Here is a 22,077-nt window from a genome sequence, read left to right as displayed (position 1 = left end):
GCTTGCTACGTCTCTTATAAGAGGCTCTGGTGATTCATGGCATTAGGATGAAACACCGCCTGAGCTAGTCCATCACCAACAACATTTTTTTAATACACTTCTTGGGCTACACGTACGAGCCTTAATTATGTGGTTTATTAAATTTTTAATATGGCTATGCATTCTCCGTATCGTAATATTCAACTTAACAATAACTGAAAAAAGTTAAAGAAAGGGAACCGCGAGGCCTTTTTCGACAAACTCAACATGAGTAAAAGTTTTCTATAACGCTCACCTACTAGTCCTGCAAACAGCAGGTAACAGATGATGTGCATTGGGAGTAAATTCCAATGCACTCACTGATTAGGAGTGCCGCCCATGCACCTCTTCTACTTCTGCTGTATTCATCATTGCCCCAGAGACCCTAGAAATAAGGGTTGAAAAACAAGCGACTCACCTTCGGTAATGCTCTTTCTGGTGGATACTTCATCTAATCGCAGATTCCTCAACTTCTGAGTGTCTCCAGGTGCCAGACTGGATCTCGGAAATTCAAACCAGTGCCCCTGCGTCCCGGCAGCTGGCGCCATGCGAGACTGCCTCAACACCGGAAGTGACAATGGAGCCACATAGGAGCGCCACCCATGAACGCTGATGTCAGTTTCTTTCATGAACACTTCCAAGCCCTCAGACGAGGAGCCTATCAACAGATCGAACAAACCAGTGTGCACATTCCTAGATCGGGATCCTTTTAGATAAAATAACCCATACGAGAGAATGAAAATGTGGGGGGTGGTGAGGAATATACAGTTACATAGATTAACCACCAGAAAGAGCGTTAACGAAGGTAGGTAACTTGTCCTTTCAATTGATACTTCTAGTTGCAGATTACTCGCCTTGTAAATAAATACTAAAGCAGTACCTCTCAAAGTGGTGGGTCTGTGGAATGGCCCAACCTAAACAGTCCTGCGGGGATGACCAGGCAAAATGCCTATCTTGACAGACCTCACTGTTGAGGCAGTAGTGCTTCTTAAACATGATCACTGAAGCACACGAAGCTGCCTGACAAATATCCAGGACAGGAACTCGGTGTGCGCACACAGTGCTTTGGCTCTTGTGGAATGAACCCATAGGCCTTCTGGAGGCTGCTTTTTAGCCGATGCATAGGAGTTTTAATACAGAGGTTATCTATCCAGAGATGGTCCATTTCTGCACTGTCTTGCCTTTCTTTGACGCAGAGAACCTCATAAACAGCTGATCGTCCGCCCGATATTCCTTGGTGCGATCAATGTAAAAACTGAGCACTCTTTTGGGATCCAGATGATGGAGTTAGTCTTATTCTTTTGAGGGATGAGGCAGAGCACGGGTCGGCAGAGTGATGGCTTGTCTGAAATGAAAAGGCGTCACCAACTTTGGCTGGAACGCAGATCGACTCCTTAGCACCAGTTTATTGTCTGGGAAAAAAGTGGTATAAGGAGGCTGGACCGAAAGGGCATGATGTTTTCACCTGGTGTGTGGATGTTTTCACTATTTGAAGGTCGTTTTCCAGGTGAGAAGGCACAATGAAAAACTGTGCATTGGTATGACAGGGGTACACATCAGAGAGGTGAGGACTACATTAAACTCCCACTGTGGCATTTCGAAGGGTGTTAATGGAAACATATGGTGCAAACCTTTTACAAACCAAATCACAATCATTGATTTGAACAAAGACGGTTGGTCCAACAAACGTAAAAAGAGTGAAACAGCCGATAGGATACCTTTAACTGTGCCCAGAGCAAGGTTTTGCTGTGCCAAAACTAAGCATACAAAACATCCAACAATTTCGCCTACAATGGGTCTAGCTGCCGGGTACCAAGCCACGCAGAAACTTGTCCCAGTGCCCTGCATATATACAGATTCTGTGAAAGGGCGCCTGGTCGCCAAGATGACATCAATGACCTTGGGAGAGAGATCAAAAGAACTCAACTGCTGCCGCCTAATCTCTATGCACTGAGGTGCAGATTGCACAGGCTCCAGTGTAAGATTCATCCCGCTGTTGCGACAGGAGATCCTCCTGCAGCGGAAGACTAATTGGAGGGCAGATGCAGAAGGCCCAGAGGTTTAGGGTACCACACTCTCCTGCCACTATGATGACTGGAGCCTGATCTTTCTTGATCTTCTTCGAAACTAGGGGCAGGAAGGCATACAGGAGTGTCCAGCTCCAATCTATGAATAATGCTTTCTAGGGGGCTCAAGTGTACAAAAGTGCGGACATTGCGCATTCTTAGAGGTGCCAAATCGATCTAGCCCGGTTTCCCCCCTGTTGGAAGGTGCCACCTCTGGAAGCAACTACCATTCATGAAAGCTAGGTGCAGCTGACCGAGTTTGTCTGCTCTGGCAGTGAAAGATCCCGCCATGTGGTGCACAACCAGGAAAATCCCTTGATGAGCCTGCCAGCTCCAGAGGAGTAGAGTCTGCAGATAATGGGCTCTGGAACCCACACCTCCCTGTTGCAGAACCACATGGCAATGGTATGTTCTGTGAAAACCTACACTAGCCTCCATTTGACAGTGGACAGGAAGCTCTTCAATGCCAAGAGAATCGCCCACAACTCCACCAAGTTGTGGGAGAGGTGGGTCTCTGCAAGAGAAGAGTTCTCAAATCTCTACCTCTCCCAGATGACGCCCAACCCAACAGCGACGCATCACTACTATCAACTCTGGATGGGGATAGGAGAGGGGTCTCTTGCTGGGCTCAATTGCGGTTCTTTTGCAGTCTCCTCCGACACCTTGATGGAATCTAACATGTTCCCCTGGTGCGGGGTCTGTTGAGCCTTCAAGTCTAACTACATAACTTGCATGTGTCACCTGGAATGGTCGGCGAGCAGAATGTAGGAGGCTAGTAGGCTAAGAAGCCTCAGAGCCATCCTCAAAGAAACTTAGGACAGAGTATCATAGCCCGAATGTCCTGACCTCGCTGTTCCAGAAGAATGGCTGAAAGGCGCACTGGATCCAGGATGGCTCAGATGAAGGGGAGCCTCTGCAAAAGGAGCTATGTGCAACTTCAGCAGGCTGACTGAAAACCCCAATGATATCACGAGGTTCGCCGTTGTCTGGAGCTGGTCCTTGACTGACTGCAACAAGCCTGCTTTCAACAGCTAATCTTTCAGGTAGTGAAAGACTGGTACCTCTAACCTCTGCAGATGAGCAGTAACCACTGCCATCACATTTGTTACACCAGAGAGGCAATGGTGATGCTGAAATGGAGAACGGAAAATGGAAAGTACTTGAGGCTTACCTTGAACCACAGATAGCACCCGAGAGACTGCAGGACTGGGATCTGGAAATAAGCGTCCTGTAGGTCCAACACCACCATTCAATTAAGGGATTCCGGACAGATAAAACCTGGGCCAGGGTGAGCATCTTGAAGCTTTCCTTGTACAAGGAGGCGTTTAGAGGGCAAAGATCTAGGATAGGACGGAGGCCTCATTCCTTCTTAGGCACAAGGAAGTAGCAGGAATAACACCCAGTTCCCACTTCTGAAGCCAGTACCCTCTCTATGGCTCCTAAAACCTTCAAACCCTCCACCACCAAAAGGACAGTAAGGCACTTCTTGTTTTAAAAAGTAATTAAGCTGTTATCTTGTTTGATTCTAGCTTACAATTACTCTTCGGTTTTGTTACCACTGCCTCCCAGGTAAACAGAAATTATAAAGCAATTGAAAGGAGTGTGAAAAATGCTAGCATTCTAAAGGGTTGGCTACATAGCGCTTAACACTTATTATTCTTAGAGTCACAACTGATCCAATGACCTACACAAAATTGCATTAGACCCATTAGGACTTAAAGGGCGTACAACATCGAAGGAGACCTCAAAAAGAAAAAACATGGAGTTGAGTATGTGGTCATCAAGTTAAAAAAATACATATAAAAAGCTTCTATAGCCCTTACAACATCTTGATCCAGGTATAAAGAAAAGGACATCAAATGCAATGGCCCTGGGCTGTTTTGAGTGAGACTGCAGTGATCCTTAAGCAGTGTGTATTTGATCATCTTGAGATGGATTTTGCAGAAATTGAAAAATTATCAACATAAATGGGAAAGAGCAAAGCAGGTTTTATGTACACAACTATGGTGTCGCAAAACCCAAAAGGCTTTCTGGGGATTTCTGGTGCAGCACATTCGGGTGGCCAGATGGCTAGCGAGCCAAGATTAATTGAGTAACATTGAATGGAGCACAAAGGTGGGGTTATAGCAACTGTGTTTCAGTGGGCTCAGTAGAACGTTTTTTTATATCATTATGTTGGTTTGCTTTTTCTTTTATTTCGTATTGAGGCAAGAGGAATGATACACATGCCAAACTCAAAATTAACCCCACTATTTTGAGTAATAAGAATAAATGAACAAGCGGGAAGAACTAGGTCATACTCCCTTGGAAAGAGGACACAGAGGTGCCTTCCTTATGTTCACTGTGAGTACACTAGTAAAACATATGCTGACATCTCCCAGCCTTATATAGGCCTGGCCTGCACAGCTAAGCTTTCCTTTTCCTACTAGATGCTGGAAAACAAGATGACAGAAGGTGAGGCATGCTAATGTAATCATAATTGTCCGAGAAAACAGTAACACTTCCATTTCTTTGTCCAAACAGTGTGAGGAGCAAGTGGCTCAAATCGGTCCTTAAGTGCTATGTTTGGGGAGAACTGAGATGAGCTCTGTCATTTAGTCACTCCATTGCAATTTCACCACATTTCCAATTTGTATTGGAGTAATGTCAGAAACAGCATGCATAAAATGTTTCACAGCTCTTTTGAGTCAAGCGATACCGGATTAGCCTCTTTAGTGACCACTTGGCTCAGAGCGGATTAAATTAAATTGACCAGAAGCATAATCAATCTGCATTTTTTTTTAAGAGGATTTCAAAACCTATATTGGCAAAAGACTATTGCAGAGATTTGTAACATATTAAATGAATCTGAGTCACAGCAACTTGATTTTTAAAAGAGATGTTCATTCTGCATGTTCTGAAAAATGTATCTTATATAAGCTAAATAAAAAACTGTTTGGTTGCATTTAAAACAATAGACTGAGCAAAAAAAACTTACCTTAAGCCTTCTAGTTTGTATGTCGGAGAACGTCCTAACGCCATTATTTGACGGCACCAAACGACTAAAGAGAGCCTTCAAAAACAACAACAAATAAGCTGCTTAGCAATGTAGAGTTGACTGTGAAACATATGAATACAGGGTTCTGCAAGGAGTATATACAAAAAAGGAACTGTGTAACTTCCTACCTTATCAGACTGTGTATTTTCATGAAACATGCGAGCGTCAATGGCGGCAGCCACTAGGTTATTAGCGGCAGTGATAGCATGGATGTCCCCAGTGAGATGAAGGTTAAACTGTAAAATGAAATAAGGAAAACAAATATTTTAGATACGCAATAAAAAGGAAGGCACCTCATCTTTAAAGTAATTTGACCAAATCTCAGGTTTTCTTAATTTTACTACATGTACGGTAACAAAGCTGCTAAAATATGAATTCAACTTTCCATGAATATTGGTTTTTATAAAAAGCTGAACCAGGAACACTTTGTATCTTTGTAATGTTTCCCTCCTATTTTGAGGGTTTGAATTCTTTTTTTGAATTAGAAACTACTTCACTGAAATCGGACTTGTAAGAAGAAATGAATGTTTTCTGGCTATTTTATGAAGGAGTATACAGTGCTGCACTGAGGCATCAACTATAGAGACTGGACATATGGATTTGTTCAGAAAAATTTCAAACCCTGATGAAGTCCTCACGTACAAAACGCGTTGGCTGGGCTGATAAACTTATGTCCATAAAGAATATCAATAAAAGAGGAATTTCAACAGGAATATGCGACTGTGTGATATAAATGTTACCCATAGAATTGGGACTGATCAAATGATATTGTTGGGTATACTGTTCTATGTAATATCCTAAAAATAGGAAAGATATATTACAAAGATACAAATCGCTTCTGGTTCAGCTTTCTATAAAAATCATGTTTATACAATGATTCCCTAGCAGTGGGGTCGTGTACATTTGAGCGCCTGGATCGGTTTTGAATGTGTATGTTCATACTAGTGCCCATACTATAGAATAACCCACACTGCTTTGTTCATTTTGTTGCTAGTTTCCATGAATATCCATAAAAACGTACATCAATGAGAATTTCAATACAGTATAAAATTGCTCTAAAAGTGGTGACGTTCAATAACTAGCTTATGTGCCTCCTGAAGCCCACATGCACCAATCCAGAAATTGCTTTTCAGAACAGTTATAAGTTGTAGGACGGCTCCATCAATGGGCTTCATGATGTTTCTGTATCTAGGAACAGAATCTCTACTACACTCCGAGCCCAATTCTATCTCCCGCAAACTATCTAAATCACTTTGCGCCCTTTACACCAGAATGTCTTTGCAGGTAGTGCTCATTTCAAACCACAAGCCCTGTGAAGCACAGCAACTGCTCTGATTGAGGCCCAAGGAGTCCTAATCTTCTCTTAACATACAAATAAATGTCTTCTGTCTGCCATTTGTTGTCCAAAGGGGTTGAACACTCCCCCAGGCTTGATCTGTTTGTGTCCACTACTATTCCCTGCTCCATTTCTGCCTCAATGACCCTAATTTATCAGGACACCGCAAAATGTACCATAATGACACTAATCCACCACTGTGACACTTTATCCTCATGCGTTCACTTAAAGCTTGCACAGAAAAAAGCATTCTTTACCTCAACTAACCTAATTTATAACATTCTGCATGTAATGCTTAAAACTTTGGTGTAACCATTGTGCAATGCTATAACAACTAGGGCTTAGTCACCTGAAAATAAAACAGTTAACTTGCCTGATGAACTTTACTAGAATCAATGATATGGACTGACATGTGACCCTCTAACTTGTGTTAAGGAAGGGAGGTGGTCTTCACCTACAGGTGCACCAAATCAGCAAGACAGGGTCAAACATGTAAAGCAACTGCAGCTCAGAAACTCCTCTCTGGGATGCAGAATGTAACTTGAGGTCACAATGTAACGGTCACTGGAGCGGGTGTCAGGTTTGCTCACAAGATTAATTTTGGCTTCTGTTGGCATCCATACACTGGACCTTTACATGCCAGATGTGGCTGAAAAGGTTTTTGGCCCCTGGTGTAATATAATGAGACTGGTCACTTTTATCCTTTCTGTTGTTAATCATTCCACTTACTAAGGGCTATTTCGTGTAGGTGACCTTCATGTTGGAGCTAGAGGTCCCCTAGATGGCAAACCTTGCTGCTTCACTAATGAGAAGGGTTCTGTGTGCACACTGTCAGTAGACAAATCCGCATAACTTAAAATCACAGAAATGGTGAATAATCTACCAAAGTTTAGGAAAGGAAATGAAAAGAACAACAAATTGTAAAATTATTTGACAGAAAAAGTGTCCCCAGCATGGCCTGACTATGTGTGTTTGTTGTAGAGGGACATTTATAGCACATTTTAACTGGCATATTCACAGTTTCCAGTTCCAAAAATAGTTTTATTTGTAGCCAGCAGTGAGAAGGGAGAGCCAGAATGTTGGAGTATTAATGTTTATTTAAAAAAGGAATAATCTCTTTTGTTTAATGCAAGTGTATGGGGTAAACCCCAGTGTGTGCTCCATGTCCCTTACTCCAACCTCTAAAACCACTGTAAAATGTAACGCTAAAATAGGAAGCTAACCCACATGCTCCACATCCTTTAATAAACCATTTGATTTATGTCACCTATCATCCTTTAATTGAAATGCATACTTTAATGACTGACAATTCATGTTAAGCTTTTGAAACTATGATAGATTTAAAAAAATCCCACTTTTTAGTTAGTATTTTAAAATGTAAATATAAGTTTGATAGTTGTAGGAAATCTGATTTTCTGCAAGGTCATCCTCAATTTTTTGACTTTGCTGAACTCTATTTGTGTTGGTAGCTTTAGAGCTCTGTGTATTTTAATCCCGGTTGACAGTTAAAAACCTGCCATTTCAATATTAATAAGTCGCCACTATACATGCCTGGTAACCCAGAGGGCTGGATGCATGGTATTTAAAAGTAGGACACGTAGAAATGTAATGTTAAAATCTCCTTATAGTGACTAGCAACCAAAAGCTATTTTCAATATAGGAAGGATAGCAGGCCCATAGAGAAACAGTGGGAAGCAATATTAAGTACTAATACTATATCTCAGGAATGAGACCAGCTAGAAAAAAATTACCAACTATTTTTAATAGCTATTAAAAATTAAATTCAATGGTGAAATTTGAATTTTGTAATTATTAAGGAAAAGTGACTTTTAGAAAGTTACTTCTTCCTGCCTGAAGTTCCTGGGGGCTAATTTGCATTGATTCCACAACTTCTCCCAGCCAGTAATTAGCCTTGAATAGGCGTGAAATGTGTGTAAAATGCCTCCCAGGAGCAAATGACTAGAGAGATGACTCCTCTGCAGTCCACAGAATATGCAGGGTGTGGGTCTCATTTTGACAGGATACTGTAAATTCCTGCTTGACAAGACTGCTAAGCCACATGTAACACTTTGGGCACACTTTAAAGGGAGAGAACAGGATGACAAGACAATTCTTTTGTATCCATTGTCTGTTTGCTGGAGGACCCTGCTTTTGTCCTACAAGAGTTCTGTATCTAGTTTTTTGTGGGTACAGTGTCTGCCTTAAACTGGATTATAGTGTTAGATGTTGGAGAACACTAGGATTACCACTTTACATTTTCCACACAAACCCCAGGCACCCAGAGACCAAGTTTAGTGTGGCCAAAAGGCTTTTGCCATCTTGGAAATGCCACGACACATTGCATTTAGGGAATCTGGTTTGTAAGGCACTAAGAAACTGCTGCATAAGTAGGTAGGTTAGGACCTGGGAACTTTTACACCATTGGTTTGGTACAAGCCAGGAATCCCTCTACCCCCCCATCCGCTAGCTAGTGCCAGGCATATATGTGGCACCTCCAGGTACACACTTCTGTACAGTTTCTGGACCATCAGAAAATCCGAAGAGAACTGCATCTGCTGTCAGTAACCTGGGAGAAGCCCTGAAAGACTGGACCTGTCCCCCTTGTACCCAGGACAAAGAGTGAACTCCCAGGGTCAGCTGGATGACCTATGTGGCCACAGGGAGACAACAAGCTGCATGGGGCCTTTTCCTTAAAGTGGCCAGTTGACAAGTGGTAACTGGAGCTGGACTGGGCCCTGCTGTTGGGCTCTGCCTGACAACCTGTGAGTCTCTAAGTGCCTCCCCTGATGTCCTGAGGGGGTCTTAGAAGTGTACTCTAGCAGTGAATTGGGACTTAAGAGACTAAGGGCCATAGGGATCAAACTTTTCTGAGGTCACAAATTCTGTGTGCAACAGCGACAAATTATTTTGGTATATATTAAACCCAAACACTGATTCGGTAACACGTTACCAAATCACAACTTGGTTTTTCATCCAAATACCAAAATGGTATGTATTAATGTTTTGTGATGAAATTCTGGTAAAAAAACAGTAATAATTTACAGGCTACAGAAGTGTAGTGGTAATGCATTTGCAAACGGGATGGGGTCCCCCTGAGGACCCCTTACTGCTTGCGAATGTAAAAGAAAAAGAAAAAGTTTAAGAGGAAGCAGTGGTCTGCTGACCTTAGCAGGGCACTATTTATGTGATGGCACGGATACCTAAATGGTTGCAAATTGCGACCTACCTCAATAATATTCATGAGGTAGGTCCATCTGGGACCAACTGGGAATTGCTATTTTAAAAAATTAAAAGTCTCCTACATCATTAATTGCGATTTGGTAACAATGGCAATATGAAAACGGCAATTACTAATGTTGATGCATATGGCACTTAGTCAGAAGATAACATCTTTGACTGGGATGAACATGGTTGAGGTATTCGACCTGCACCCCATTGCAGTCCGTCTTAAATTGCACCTAGGTCGTGATCTACTACGATCATAGACTATCAGTGGCAAACAGCCTCGGTTTCTACTAAATAGTTTCAACTCTACATTGAATGCCAGTTAATATGGCAATATGTAGGTCCACATAGGAATATAAAGCAATTTAAATTTTAGTAAAGACTTTTTGCGTTCAGTTTTCTAGAAGCTGTATAATGACTTGATGAGTTAGTTTTGCAATTCGTAAGTATTGAATTTGACACAGAATGACAAGAGCCAAACTAGGTTAAGCAGGACGATTGAGAGAATGTTCCAAATGTCATGGTTTGTGCTGGGGTATTGCAGTCAAATACAGGGAGACGAGTGGATAGGAGCCCATTTCCTTCTAGTAGAATGAAAGCAACTAGGTACATGAAGCTTTGCAGTTAACGCGGGTAGTAACTTCAGGCTGAAGCATTTAGAGAGCATGCAAAAAAATTTGAATATAATGCTTTCTTGTATAGGATGTGTAGGACTTGGCCCTTTTTGCAGGTTCATCTCTGAACTTTTTGCCTTCCTCCTAGCCTTTTTTCTGACATGGTGTTGGTGGTTCTAGGACTCTGGGCACTTAAGCACTGCTGTCAAGTGTAAAGTGCGTGTGCTCTCTGTGGTAAACATGGTAAGATTGGTCTACACCTGTTTGGCATATTTAATTTACATGTCAGTCCCTTGTAAAGTGGCATCTCAGATACCCGGGGCCAGTGAATTAAATGCTACTGGTGGGCTTGCGGTGCTGATTGCGCCTCCCAAAAAAGTAGCCTTTCAAACCTGTCTCAGGCCTCTGCCATTGCAGGGCCTGCATGCGCAGTATTACGGCCGCTGTGACGTGACACCTAAAATGTGTGCCATGTCTGTGACCCCCATTTTACTGCATGTCAGTCACCCCTAAGGTAGACCCTAGCTAGCCCTATGGGCAGGGTGCATCGTAGGTAAAAGGTAGGACATGTACCTTAAGTGTGTGACATGTCCTGGTAGTGACAAAAAGCTATTTTGGTTTCTCACTGCTGTGAGGCTGCCCTCTCAAAGGAACACAACAGAAAGTTAAATCTAGAATTCTGCAACACCTTAGTAGGATCCGTTGCACCGTAGCAGGGGCCCCCTTGGTTGAGCACTGTGGTCTCATGAATCACAATCCTGAAGATTTACAATGGTTGGTGCTTGAGAAAGTACGGTTGGGACAGAGAGGTGGTAATCTATCCGCTATTCTGAATGTGAGAGAAGCCAAATGGATGATACGCTTGGATACAATAGCCAATGGGCTAAATGAATTAGATGGTAGCAATGCGCAACTAGCGCGTCTCCGAACCTAATTTGAGGGGTCTTGGTTTCCTTTATGTGTCATCTCTTTGGGGGACTTGGAATTAAATATCCCCCCCCCTCTTTCAATATCATTATGTATGAATATTTTTAGGGTTTGAGCATTCTTGATCTGAACATTTATGTATGAATATGGGTTATTATGACCTTTTTTCTCCAATTTATGTGTTCAAGCAACGCTAATTTGTTTTTCATCAGACTACCAATGTATATTGATTCCATTGTCAATGAATGGTATCTTGATCATTTAGCATGCATTTTAATATATTGCCAGTCTTTAAAATGATGTTTTTTTAATGCATTTGTTAATTGCGAGCTGGCCCGAGTCTTTGTCAAACTATTGTCTAGCCATTAGCTGACTTATGAATAAGACCCACGAGCTGGTGGTATCATTAAGGGTTTTCATACACAATTATTATGACCTTTTTTTCTCCAAGTTATGTGTCCAAGCAACCCTAATTTGTTTTTCATCAGACTACCAATGTATATGGATTTCATTGTTAGTGAATGATCCATCTAGCATGCATTTTAATTGCCATTTTTTAATGATGTTTTTTTCTAATTCAATTGTTAATTGTGAGCTGGCCCGAGTTTGTGTCTAACTAGTGTCTAGCTATGAGCTAACTTATGAATAAGACCCATGAGCTGGTGGTATCATTAAGGGTTTCCATACACAATACTCCCATAACTCACACACATTTACTAGCACCGAACGCGACCTCCCAGTCGTCTTTTTTCCATTGCACTGCCCAAACCGGCATCTAGCGGCAGCACGGTAACGTAGATCACGTGTTTTCTCGCGTCTTCCGTTAAAAACATTGGAACGGTGGGATCGCGCGCTCCTTCCCATTCATGAAGTGAGATCAGACAACGAGGGGGAGTCCTGCTCTCTCATCTTTTGGTAATGTTTTCTTTTAAATGAAAAATCCGTCAGGCTTTAACTTAACCATAAGCGATCTAGATAGCCTTATCGTGCTGACAGCGTAATACCCGAACACCGATACTCCGATCTGAGCGTGATTCTTTACCGGAGTGTGCTTCTGGAAAGCAACTCTCCCTAAGCACCAGTCACGGAGCGTTTATTTTGGGAAGCGCCAGCGTAGTATCTTTACTTTGACCACAGCGCTTCAGTTTCACCAACAATTCGATAACTAATCACCCTGAGCACAGGCTCTATCGAACTTATTTGGGGTAGGGCGTACCATACAACCGCTATGTGATATTCCCCATGACCTTTAATGACTTTTTAACTTGCTGCAGGGTCCGCAGCTTTGATTTTTAATGCTCCTCTTTCATATTTAGATTCATTCCCCCAGTGGGATTCAGCGGAGGCCCAGCCCCGTCTTTCGCCCCGATCCGTGTTTTATTGTCCACGGCTCCATCCAGGCTGATTTTGGACTGCTTCTGGATTATACGACAGGGGATTTGTTTCTCTGAGGCAGAGTAAGTTGATGCCAATTAAATCTCATCTATACTTTTTGGATCTCTTAGTTGTGGGAGACTGTTATATTAATGATTACCTTAATGTCTTTAGGTGGCCATCACTCTCTCCATTCGTACCGTTGGGAGGCTTTGTGACCCCCTTATCTTTGACGACACCTTGCGCCTTAGAACCCTGACATCAGGCAGATACGGTAATTTCTTGGAACTTCAAATTTCTTGTGTTCCCCCAGATGAGTTGAGATTAATCAGCCTTACACTCGTTCTATTTGATTTTTATAGGTGCCCTCCTTGTTTTCCACACGTACCCCAGTCCTAAGGAAGACCCCATTTTGTAAGGTCCTAGTGAACACCTACACGAATCAAGGGGTCGAAATGTCGACATAACATTACTGCCAGTATTATCACCAGTACATGGTGCACTGTGATTCTCATTATACATGGCGTTTTTTAAGTTGTTTGTACTGTATCTTGCGATTGAATCTATGTTTAACATGTGGCATGGATTTAATAATGCCGATCAATTTGATTGTTATTAAGTGGATATACTACTGTTTTCACTTTTCCCTTAAATTCCACACTCAATCACTGACCCCCCCCCTTCTTTCCCTCCTTCTCTGGGCACATTCATTGTATTCTGTTGAAAAGATTTTTCTTAATAGTTGAATCGAATATATGCCTATTATAGTTCAATGTGATTAAACAACATTTGAACTTTCTTCAGTTGTTCGTCCAAGTGTTTATTGAGGTTTATTTCATATGGTTTACTTTATGCTGGGACCATTTTGTCTATACTCTCAAAGGAATGCATTGGGAACTCCCTGATAAGTGTTTCGGTGGTAATTCCTGATATGAGAGGTCAAGTTTGGTATGTTTGGAATAGTGATAATAAATCTGAGTACGCCATTGTGCAGCATTTATTATCACTATTTTAGAAATGCCACTTTTAGAAGTTGGCATTTCTGTGTGCTATGTGTTTGCCTGCATGATGTGTATTGCATGTCTGGCTCTGGAGTGACAGGGGCTGGTGAGGTGTGTGTGGATCCAGGGAGGGCAGGGTTAGTCAGCGCTAGGCTGAATAGGGGATCTGCATTTGGAGTAGTGGGAGGAGTTGTCCCCTGACCCTGAATAGGTCTGTGCCTGCCTGGGTGAATGTTGGCTCTGCCCCCCCCTGTGGAGTGTCTGATGACCAAGCCCCCACCTCACAAAAGGGAAGAGGAGCCCTATAAACAGAGTGCTCCAATACCCCCCAGAACCAGTTGAGACTGGTTCCCCCAGCCCTGTGGGAAGGGCAGAACAAAGGAAAATGATGTATATATACTGGGGCTGTGACCCCATGAATTGTGCTTGTGCTACTTGGGGACTTGCTGCTGCTGGGCCCCAGGAGGAACCGCCACGAGGGACTGTCTCCCTGCTGGAGAGTCCTGTGTGCTGGCCTGCCTGGGCCCAGCCTTGCCCCTACGAAGTTTTTGGGTTCCGTGTGTGCTCCAGGTCAGAGCTGGGCCGAGTGGTAGGCAGGAGCCTACCCTGCATTGCAGGAAGCCCGGAGCCCAAAGAGGAGCGAGAGGCGACGGAGCCTTGCGGGCTCCATCTGCTGCATTCCAGCCTCCTCCCGCCTGGCAGAAGGGGAGGCAGGCCTGCAGAGATCACAGGTGACAGGAGGGAGACCGGAGCCAATATGGACGTCTTGGGGGGCCTAAGAAGCAGGGGCATGCCGAGGCACACTGTCGGTGCCTGGGACCTGCGTAGGAGAAGCCCCGGTGAGTGGGGCTACAATTGAACACTACGGAGCCCCGGAGTGGCACAGAAAGAGCTCCGGTTAAAAGGGCTCCCCACAGCATTTGTGGTGCTGTACGCAGCAACCGAAGAGCCCGGTGAACGAGGCACATGTATTGAAGTCCCGGAGTGGTGCTTTAGTGGCACAGTGCTGCCCAAGCGGATTGTGCACAGCTGCACCACTCAGAGCAGGCAGCTGCAACGATGGGGGCATGTTTGTTTCTTGACAAGGATGGAGTGAGATACACTCCCCGGCCCCAAGTGCATTGCGCTCCTTGGTTTTGCTGCTTCTGGCAGCCAGAGGGCTAATTGAGAGGACCTACAATTGCAAGCCCTGTCATTTTGGACAGAGGGCATTTTTAGCCCCAAGAAGGCCAGTTGGCATGTAGTCAGGGTGGGTACCTCAGTGTTGGTAGGGCGCACGACCCTAAGGTGATGCCTACCGAGATTGTATAATGTGTTTATGCTGATGGCTTATGCATAATGTGTTCTATGCCTGAAGCTAATGTGATATAATGCGGAGTACCGTATTTTGCCAGTAGTTACTAGCTGTGATATTATTACTACTTGTGCTTTGTGATGGTTCTGACAGTGGCCCGCTTGGTCCTGTCCTGTAAAAATTCCCCTGTGAATATTGCCTAGTGCCAGTTGGCACAGTGTATGTGTGTGGTTATGATCTAATGTGTTTTGGATAATACAAAGGCTATTTTTATATAACCTTTTGTGGAGTTGGTGCAATATAATTATATACATCAAACATACCTCTCCCCCAAAACACTAAATAAAATCTTTACAACCCGGCCAGCTGAATGCCCCAGATGTAACGAAGGAGAAGCAGACTTTCTGCATGTGGTGTGGCACTCTCCGGTTATAGCCTCCTATTGGACTGAAGTCATAGATAAGCTGGAAAAGGCCACAGGATGAACTATTGCTAAAGAAATTAAAATAGTATTGCTGGGACTACTACCAGCCCCCAAAAACAAAAAGTTAAGCAGGAGATTAGTAATGTTGGGGCTTATACTGGCAAAAAGACGAATTGTGATATCTTGGAAAAGCCCCAACCCACCACGCATAAAAATGTGGCTAGGAGACATGTGCGAGTGGGCGACGGCAGAAGGGGTAACGTATGAAAAAGGTCGGACACGACGAAAAGCTGGACGATGACCTAAGTGCATGGACGGTAATGGTGGCAGACATTAAGGGTATGCAAGCAACAACTTCAACACTTACTGTGAATTCCCCATAACATTATTAATAAATAGAGTTGGGAGGAAACTAGTTAACAAATTAAGATAGGAAAACTGGTGACACTATGGAGATTTAAACAAGACAAGTAGTATTGGGACGATAGGTCTACGAAGCTGAGCTGGGTGTGGGGGGGGGGAGCGGGGGAAAGGGAAAATATTAAGTTAAAGAATTGGGGGAAGTTTGATATGAGTAATCATTGTTGTATAAAGCTAACCCCCGATAGGAGGGGTAGAATGTTGTACTGTGAGTTACACCCTGGTTCATAAATATGTAAAGAACGATTATGTACTCATAGAACTTGCTGAGAACTAAATAATGAACCTATTACTTGTGCAAAAACACAATAAAAATATTTTTTTTCTAAAACCTTGTGTGGAGTTTCTTTTGTAGTGTGCCTAGTGTGTTGCTGCTGTGTGTGTGTGTTGCGCAAACGCTTTAGACATTGCTTCTGGGATAAGCTTGACTGCTCGTGCCAAGCTACCAAGGGGGTGAGCAGGGGTTATCTTCAGCGTGTAACTCCCTTGCCCTGACAAGAGTGGTGGTTTCTGCCTGGCTGAGGCGCATGCCCTAGCATAACAGGATGCTTGTGGCACAATATATGTGGGATAAAGTGCCATACATTATAAGGATATTGCATGTCACAGAGGAGTTTGATGACCATATAGAGGAACAAGGGCGAAGGCTGAGTTCCTTTATCAGGTTATGGAACTTCTCTGTGACTTTAAGGTATAAAGAAGGGCCCCCCGTAAATAATAGGTACTCCTAGAACGGGGAAATAGTCCAAAGACAAAATAACAAATCTAGGCAGTAAACATGGATTATAAAGTTACGAGGCAATATCAAAATTCTAATTTGATTGAGACAGTGTACTCCTACTACAGTAAAGATCATTTTAAATCATTTTATTTATGTTGCATAAGACATCAGACAATATGTACACAGAGGCAACAAGAATAACCACATAAAATGAACATTACAGGCACAAACAGTGTTTCCGACAAAATACGTGATGACAGGAAAAAAGTAATACATATGCTGGCTTATGAAGCGAAAAGCTGGGGGAAAGGTGGTTAATTTCAGTAGATACTCGCATCCTGTCTTTGACATCCTGAGATATATTTGTCTCTGCATGTCCATCAGGGACACAGTAGTAATTGTTTTGGCTTTTTCCTGAAGTCGGCATCTTAATGCCGAAACGCGCGTAGAAAATTACAACTCTCTACTGAAATTAACCACCTTTCCCCCAGCTTTTCGCTTCATAAGCCAGTATATGTATTACTTTTTTCCTGTCATCACGTATTCTGTCGGAAACACTGTTTTGTGCCTGTAATGTTCATTTTATGTGGTTGTTATTCTTGTTGCCTCTGTGTACATATTGTCTGATGTTTTATGCAACATAAATAAAATGATTTAAAATTATCTTTACTGTAGTAGGAGTACACTGTCTCAATCAAATTAGAATTTTGATATTGCCTCGTAACTTTATAATCCATGTTTACTGCCTAGATTTGTTATTTTGTCTTTGGACTTCTCTGTGACTTTAAATACTTGTATCTTGTACGACAGGGAGTATTTTATCTCATTACACAGCATCATCTTTCCCACAAACCACTGAAATCCTGGGTGCATAGCTATTTTATATAAAAGAGTGTGCATGCTTGCAAAAATGAATCAAAAGAATCAGTTTAATACAAGCCAGTTTATTTTTAAATAAAGAGCTGCAGTACCCCCGAATGTGTAGAGACATGCAAAAAGATTTCAACGTTTCATCATACCCTAAGGAGTGCAAAACATACACGTGTTGCCATAAATATCTCCTTTCTGCTCGTCACTGTAAGCTACAAAAACAGAGTAGAAGAAAGAAAAGCCATGTATAATTTTCTTCTATAAACTGCTGATTTAATTACGCCTCGTGACCTGGCCTGCCTTTTCCCCTTAGCAGCTGGCTCTGGCAACAGGCACTGTAATGTCAGAACTCAACTGTAATAAGTTATTACAGTTGAGTTCTGATGTGATTTTATTATAATTGGCGCTGGGGTGCATCACAAGTAACTGATTATAATGAGATTTGAGACCTGTTTTTATACCGGGATTACAAAGTACTATATATTATAAAGAGATATGATGTGGTGTAAGTGTAAGATTCATGTCATTAGTTCAGTAGCCGTGCTGAATACAGATTTGGAAAGGGCCAGGGGGTCTGGAACGAAAGTGAGTGGCACATTGTGGCAATTAGTGCCACAGAAATACATGGACTATACTGCCCACATTGGGGGCTGGGTGAAGGGTATCTTCTGCCAACAGTAGTAGTTGGTAAAGCAGCTTATACAGTATTGTTGCTGATGTTTTGGATTTGTGGAGCGTGGCAATCTTCAGGCAGGCACAAGAGCAGCTCATGCCAATGGGCAGCAAAGTTTGGGCCCGAGTCAAGAGAAGGGATTATGTTTGCGAGACTAAAGTCTGAACACAGTTCAGAGTCACACTAAAGACAGGAGGTGAGCAGTTTCTTCAGACCAACTTGAGTAACTGCCTTTTAATTGCTCATTGGGTCAGTAATTAGCTGGATATTATGCCTTAAAATGGATATAACTAGGATTTTGAGTGTATTTTAAGGAAGTCAGAGGACTAATGTTAAGTCCGGTGCTTTTGTCTTCTTGATGTACTGGGGAGACCATTAACACCCCAAGGCTTTAGGAGGAGAAAGCTCTGTAAACCATTACACTGCATCAATTAGGACCTTGATAATTACTGGGGACAAGAGTGAGCTACACATGAACACATTTTGCATGTAGTTGCCGTACATATATCTCATGTAGGTACACAAATGGAAAGTGCTGATGATTTCTCCTCAGAGCTTATGAATCGTTGGGTGTTGTCTTCAAGGAAATGTTTTTTTTTTACAAATCTACAAATCAACAGTTGTAGGCAAACGTGTGCAAAGAGGATCTACCTAGATTAACATCATTTACTCATGGGGAGCTGTTCATGAATCGTAAAGCACAAAACTGAATATAGAAGAAATGCTACAGGACCTGTGCAGTAAAATAAAAACACATTCACACATATATGTTCCTTTGAATAAAGGCATTTAAGGAATCAGATGGTGTGGCTATTCTAGTAGATCTGGAAATCAATCTACTTTACCTCTTCCATTGGGATGACCTGAGAATAGCCGCCTCCAGCAGCACCACCTACAAGAAGGTAGACATGACAACTAGTTAAAATAAATTAAACTGCAGCTACTACAGAAAGAAAATACCAATAATGAAATGTGGCAGTAAAGACTCCTTTGCAGAGTAGAAATAAATCCTCTTGTAGAAGTGCAATGATCGGAGAATCTATCATTGCTTTGCTCTGGAGTGCATTTATATAGTGCTTACGACCCTTTTTAACCCCTTGCCTGCTCATGACGGAACCACTCCGTCATGAGCCACGGGCACCGTGTGCTCATGACGGAGTGGCTCCGTCATGCTGCGGCCGTTGGCGGCCGCTCCGCCCACGCGGCACTGATTCCCCGCCTGTGCGGGCGAATAATGCAAGTGGGCTGAGTCGTGACGGAACCACTCCGTCATGAGCACAGCGCGCCCGTGGCTCATGACGGAGTGGTTCCGTCACGAGCATGGCGGCGCCGCGCTGACCCCGAACCCCACCAGCGCCGCGGCGGAATTCGTGCCACGGCGAAGGGGTTAAGCTCTAGACGCCACGCAGCATGCTGTTCCGGAACCCAAGGTTAGTGGTTGGTCCAGTGTTTAATGTTATTAGTCTTGCGCTCTCAAGGAAACCATTCCATGCGTTCCTACAGTTTTTCTGTGGCACATTACCTTAACAGGAGGTAGGTGTGATCATTAGTGAGGCAGAGGTCTGGAGGAATGAGAGTTAAATTCATATGGGTGGCAGGATTAATAGAGGAGCTAGAGGAGATTAGAATTTGGTAGGTTGCATGGGTAGGCTTGTCAAAGAAGGACAGGTTGTGATCTTTGAAATGAGGTGTGAGCAGTTTGCAGAAATACAATAATAGAGATTAAATCAAACATGCAAGTGACTTATAGTAGGCTGTGCTCTGAAAGGGCGAATGCAAAGGATGGAAAGTAAGGAAAAGGTTATTTGAAAGAACAGGAGAAGCAACAGTTGTACGTTTTAACTCAAGGTCAGTTTTTTATGTCAGGGTTTGGGAATTTAAAGGAGGGTTTTCTTAAGTAATACGCTACCTGAGAAATCAAAACAAGAAAGAAATATTATTAGCATCTGAGATAGTGCTATAATAGATATTTATGATAGGCACTTGAATCAGGAGAATATACAGCCCACTGCAAGCCTACCACTACACGCTTCAGCATGGAAAGCTGATCAGTCCTGGGGTTGGAAGCGTAAAATAATGGTTGGATGCATATATAGGGAAACCGCAACCTTTAGGCTGCGCTCTAATGAAGCAGTAACCTTATGATCATAGCAATGTGAGAGAACATATGAGCGAAATAATTCAAACATTAAAAAGAAGACTGCGAATGTTGGGGAGGGTAAAGTGATGCTTCTCACAATAGTGCAGTCTCCATCCTGGTTCACCCACAAAAGAGGTGTGATTTTTTTGCACCTGAATATCATCAGCCTCTCTTGAACAGTAAGGGAAAGACAAAAATGCCACCTCACCTGAAGGTTTCCTCAGCTTGCAAAACTGAGTAAGCAATCCTATCCCCAATCATGAACTTTCACCAAATGGCAGTACTCAGGAAGTCTAATCAGCATCTCCTTGATAACCAAAAGGTCTCTTAGAATATCTAAAGTAAAGCAGCCGTCTCTTTTCTCACTTCCACTTCTAGGTCTCCTCCCTCCAGCAATGCACTTCCACTGTCCGATAATCCCGCTCTAGTGCCATGCTAAACCAGGGGCATCCATAACAGATCCCACTTTGCTTCTGTAATTAATACTGTGAGACAAACTTTAAGGGTGAACATCAGAAGACACCTGTTCAAACATTTGTAGAATCTTCCTTTCAATGTTTGAATTATTTACCTCATATATTCCCTTGCATTGCTTTGATCCTGAAGTTAATGCTTCATTTTAAAATAAAAGTCTCATGAAGAGATGAGAGAGATGATGATGATGGAGATAAGGGCTAGCCTGGGATCCTGGTAGTACAGAAAGAAAGGAACTGATGTCAGCGCGTTTAAGTGTAGCGTATATGGGGATGCATGCATCACTTCCGGAGCATATCCACATGATTCTACCGACCAGCACACAGGGAAACTGTATGAAAAGTTTCCTGAGCTAGTCGGATGCCTGGGGAACAAGCAAAATGTGAGGAACCTGCAGTCAGATGCATCTAACAAATATTTACTTAAAGAAGCTTTCAGGGAGACTTTTTTTATCCAATGGTCTGATATTGTGTTACTCCCATTTTTCTTCGACCCACTAAAGCATACAGCAAGGGACAATGGGTCAGCCCACTTCAAACGGCTAACTTTACTGTTAGTTACTGTATTGTTCCCTTTAACAAGGAGCACATCCACGCACTAAGTAGTTTTCTTAAGTGACAGATTACTATAGCAATGTGTGCGTCTAGAAACCAAACAAATGTTTTTGCTTTTAGGCAATGTTTTTTTAGATTGACGAGCACCCGGCATCTTCCCTAACAATGAAGTGTTACAAAAAACATGAAGTAAGACGAGGTCAGCAATAGGCCTATTTATTTAACCATGCTTTTAAGCGGTCTCCATTTTCCCTTCTGCCACTTAACCTCTAAAAACAGCTAATATCGAATTTATCAAATGAACCTTTGCCAATGTCTTCATGTCTTCCTTCTGCTTCTGGGGTTACATGTTGAGGTGCTTATCTTGATACTTTGAAAACATTCCCATGTTCTATGGGACCAGCAGTCAAAGGAACATTCTAGAATGTATATGGCTCATGACTGTTTGTGATTTATGTTTTGTCAAAAATAACTTTTCTTTTCTCTTCTCTTCACTGATGAATGAACCCCTATAACAAGAGAAAATTAAAAAGGGGAAAGAGAAGGTGTGCTAGCCGGCATGGCAAGATGATTTAACAATTTGATAATGGATAATAACAAAAACTGTTTCGGATGACAAATTGAAAAGTTTTTTATTGACTTTACATCACATTGTCTCTTTGAAATGCTTCCAGTGAAATTCCTTGTTCCACTTAGGGTGGCCAACTCACATTGAGGAAGCGGATACAAAGCTAAGGGCAAATTCAAGTTAAAAGGTCTGGAAACTCTTTGGAATAGCAAAATTAACACAATAAAGAAAGATCCTGATAATAAGGTGAAAAAAAAGAGTATCCAGCATAAGACACACTCATGATAGAAGTATATTTCAAAAATTCATTGAATCAAGGAATGGAGTTGGATTTCTAAAGC

The 22,077-nt window shown here is 42.6% G+C and overlaps 1 protein-coding gene across 1 annotated transcript in view; it reads right to left on the bottom strand.

The window, feature by feature from the left end:
• Positions 1-22,077, bottom strand: part of MTHFD1 (methylenetetrahydrofolate dehydrogenase, cyclohydrolase and formyltetrahydrofolate synthetase 1) — a 318,864-nt gene that overhangs the window by 132,882 nt on the left and 163,905 nt on the right. Inside the window, exons 13-15 of the mRNA XM_085626208.1 lie at positions 18,846-18,892; positions 5,250-5,357; positions 5,062-5,136 (exon numbers count right to left, since the gene is read on the bottom strand). Coding sequence (XP_085482334.1) covers positions 5,062-5,136; positions 5,250-5,357; positions 18,846-18,892 — 230 coding nt within the window. The remainder of the gene's footprint in view (positions 1-5,061; positions 5,137-5,249; positions 5,358-18,845; positions 18,893-22,077) is intronic.

The sequence above is a fragment of the Triturus cristatus genome, chromosome 9 (assembly GCF_964204655.1).
Source record: "Triturus cristatus chromosome 9, aTriCri1.1, whole genome shotgun sequence".
Taxonomy (NCBI): Eukaryota; Metazoa; Chordata; class Amphibia; order Caudata; family Salamandridae; genus Triturus; species Triturus cristatus.
The sequence above is the reverse complement of the archived record's forward strand: the minus strand, read 5'-3'. Positions and strand labels throughout refer to the sequence as shown.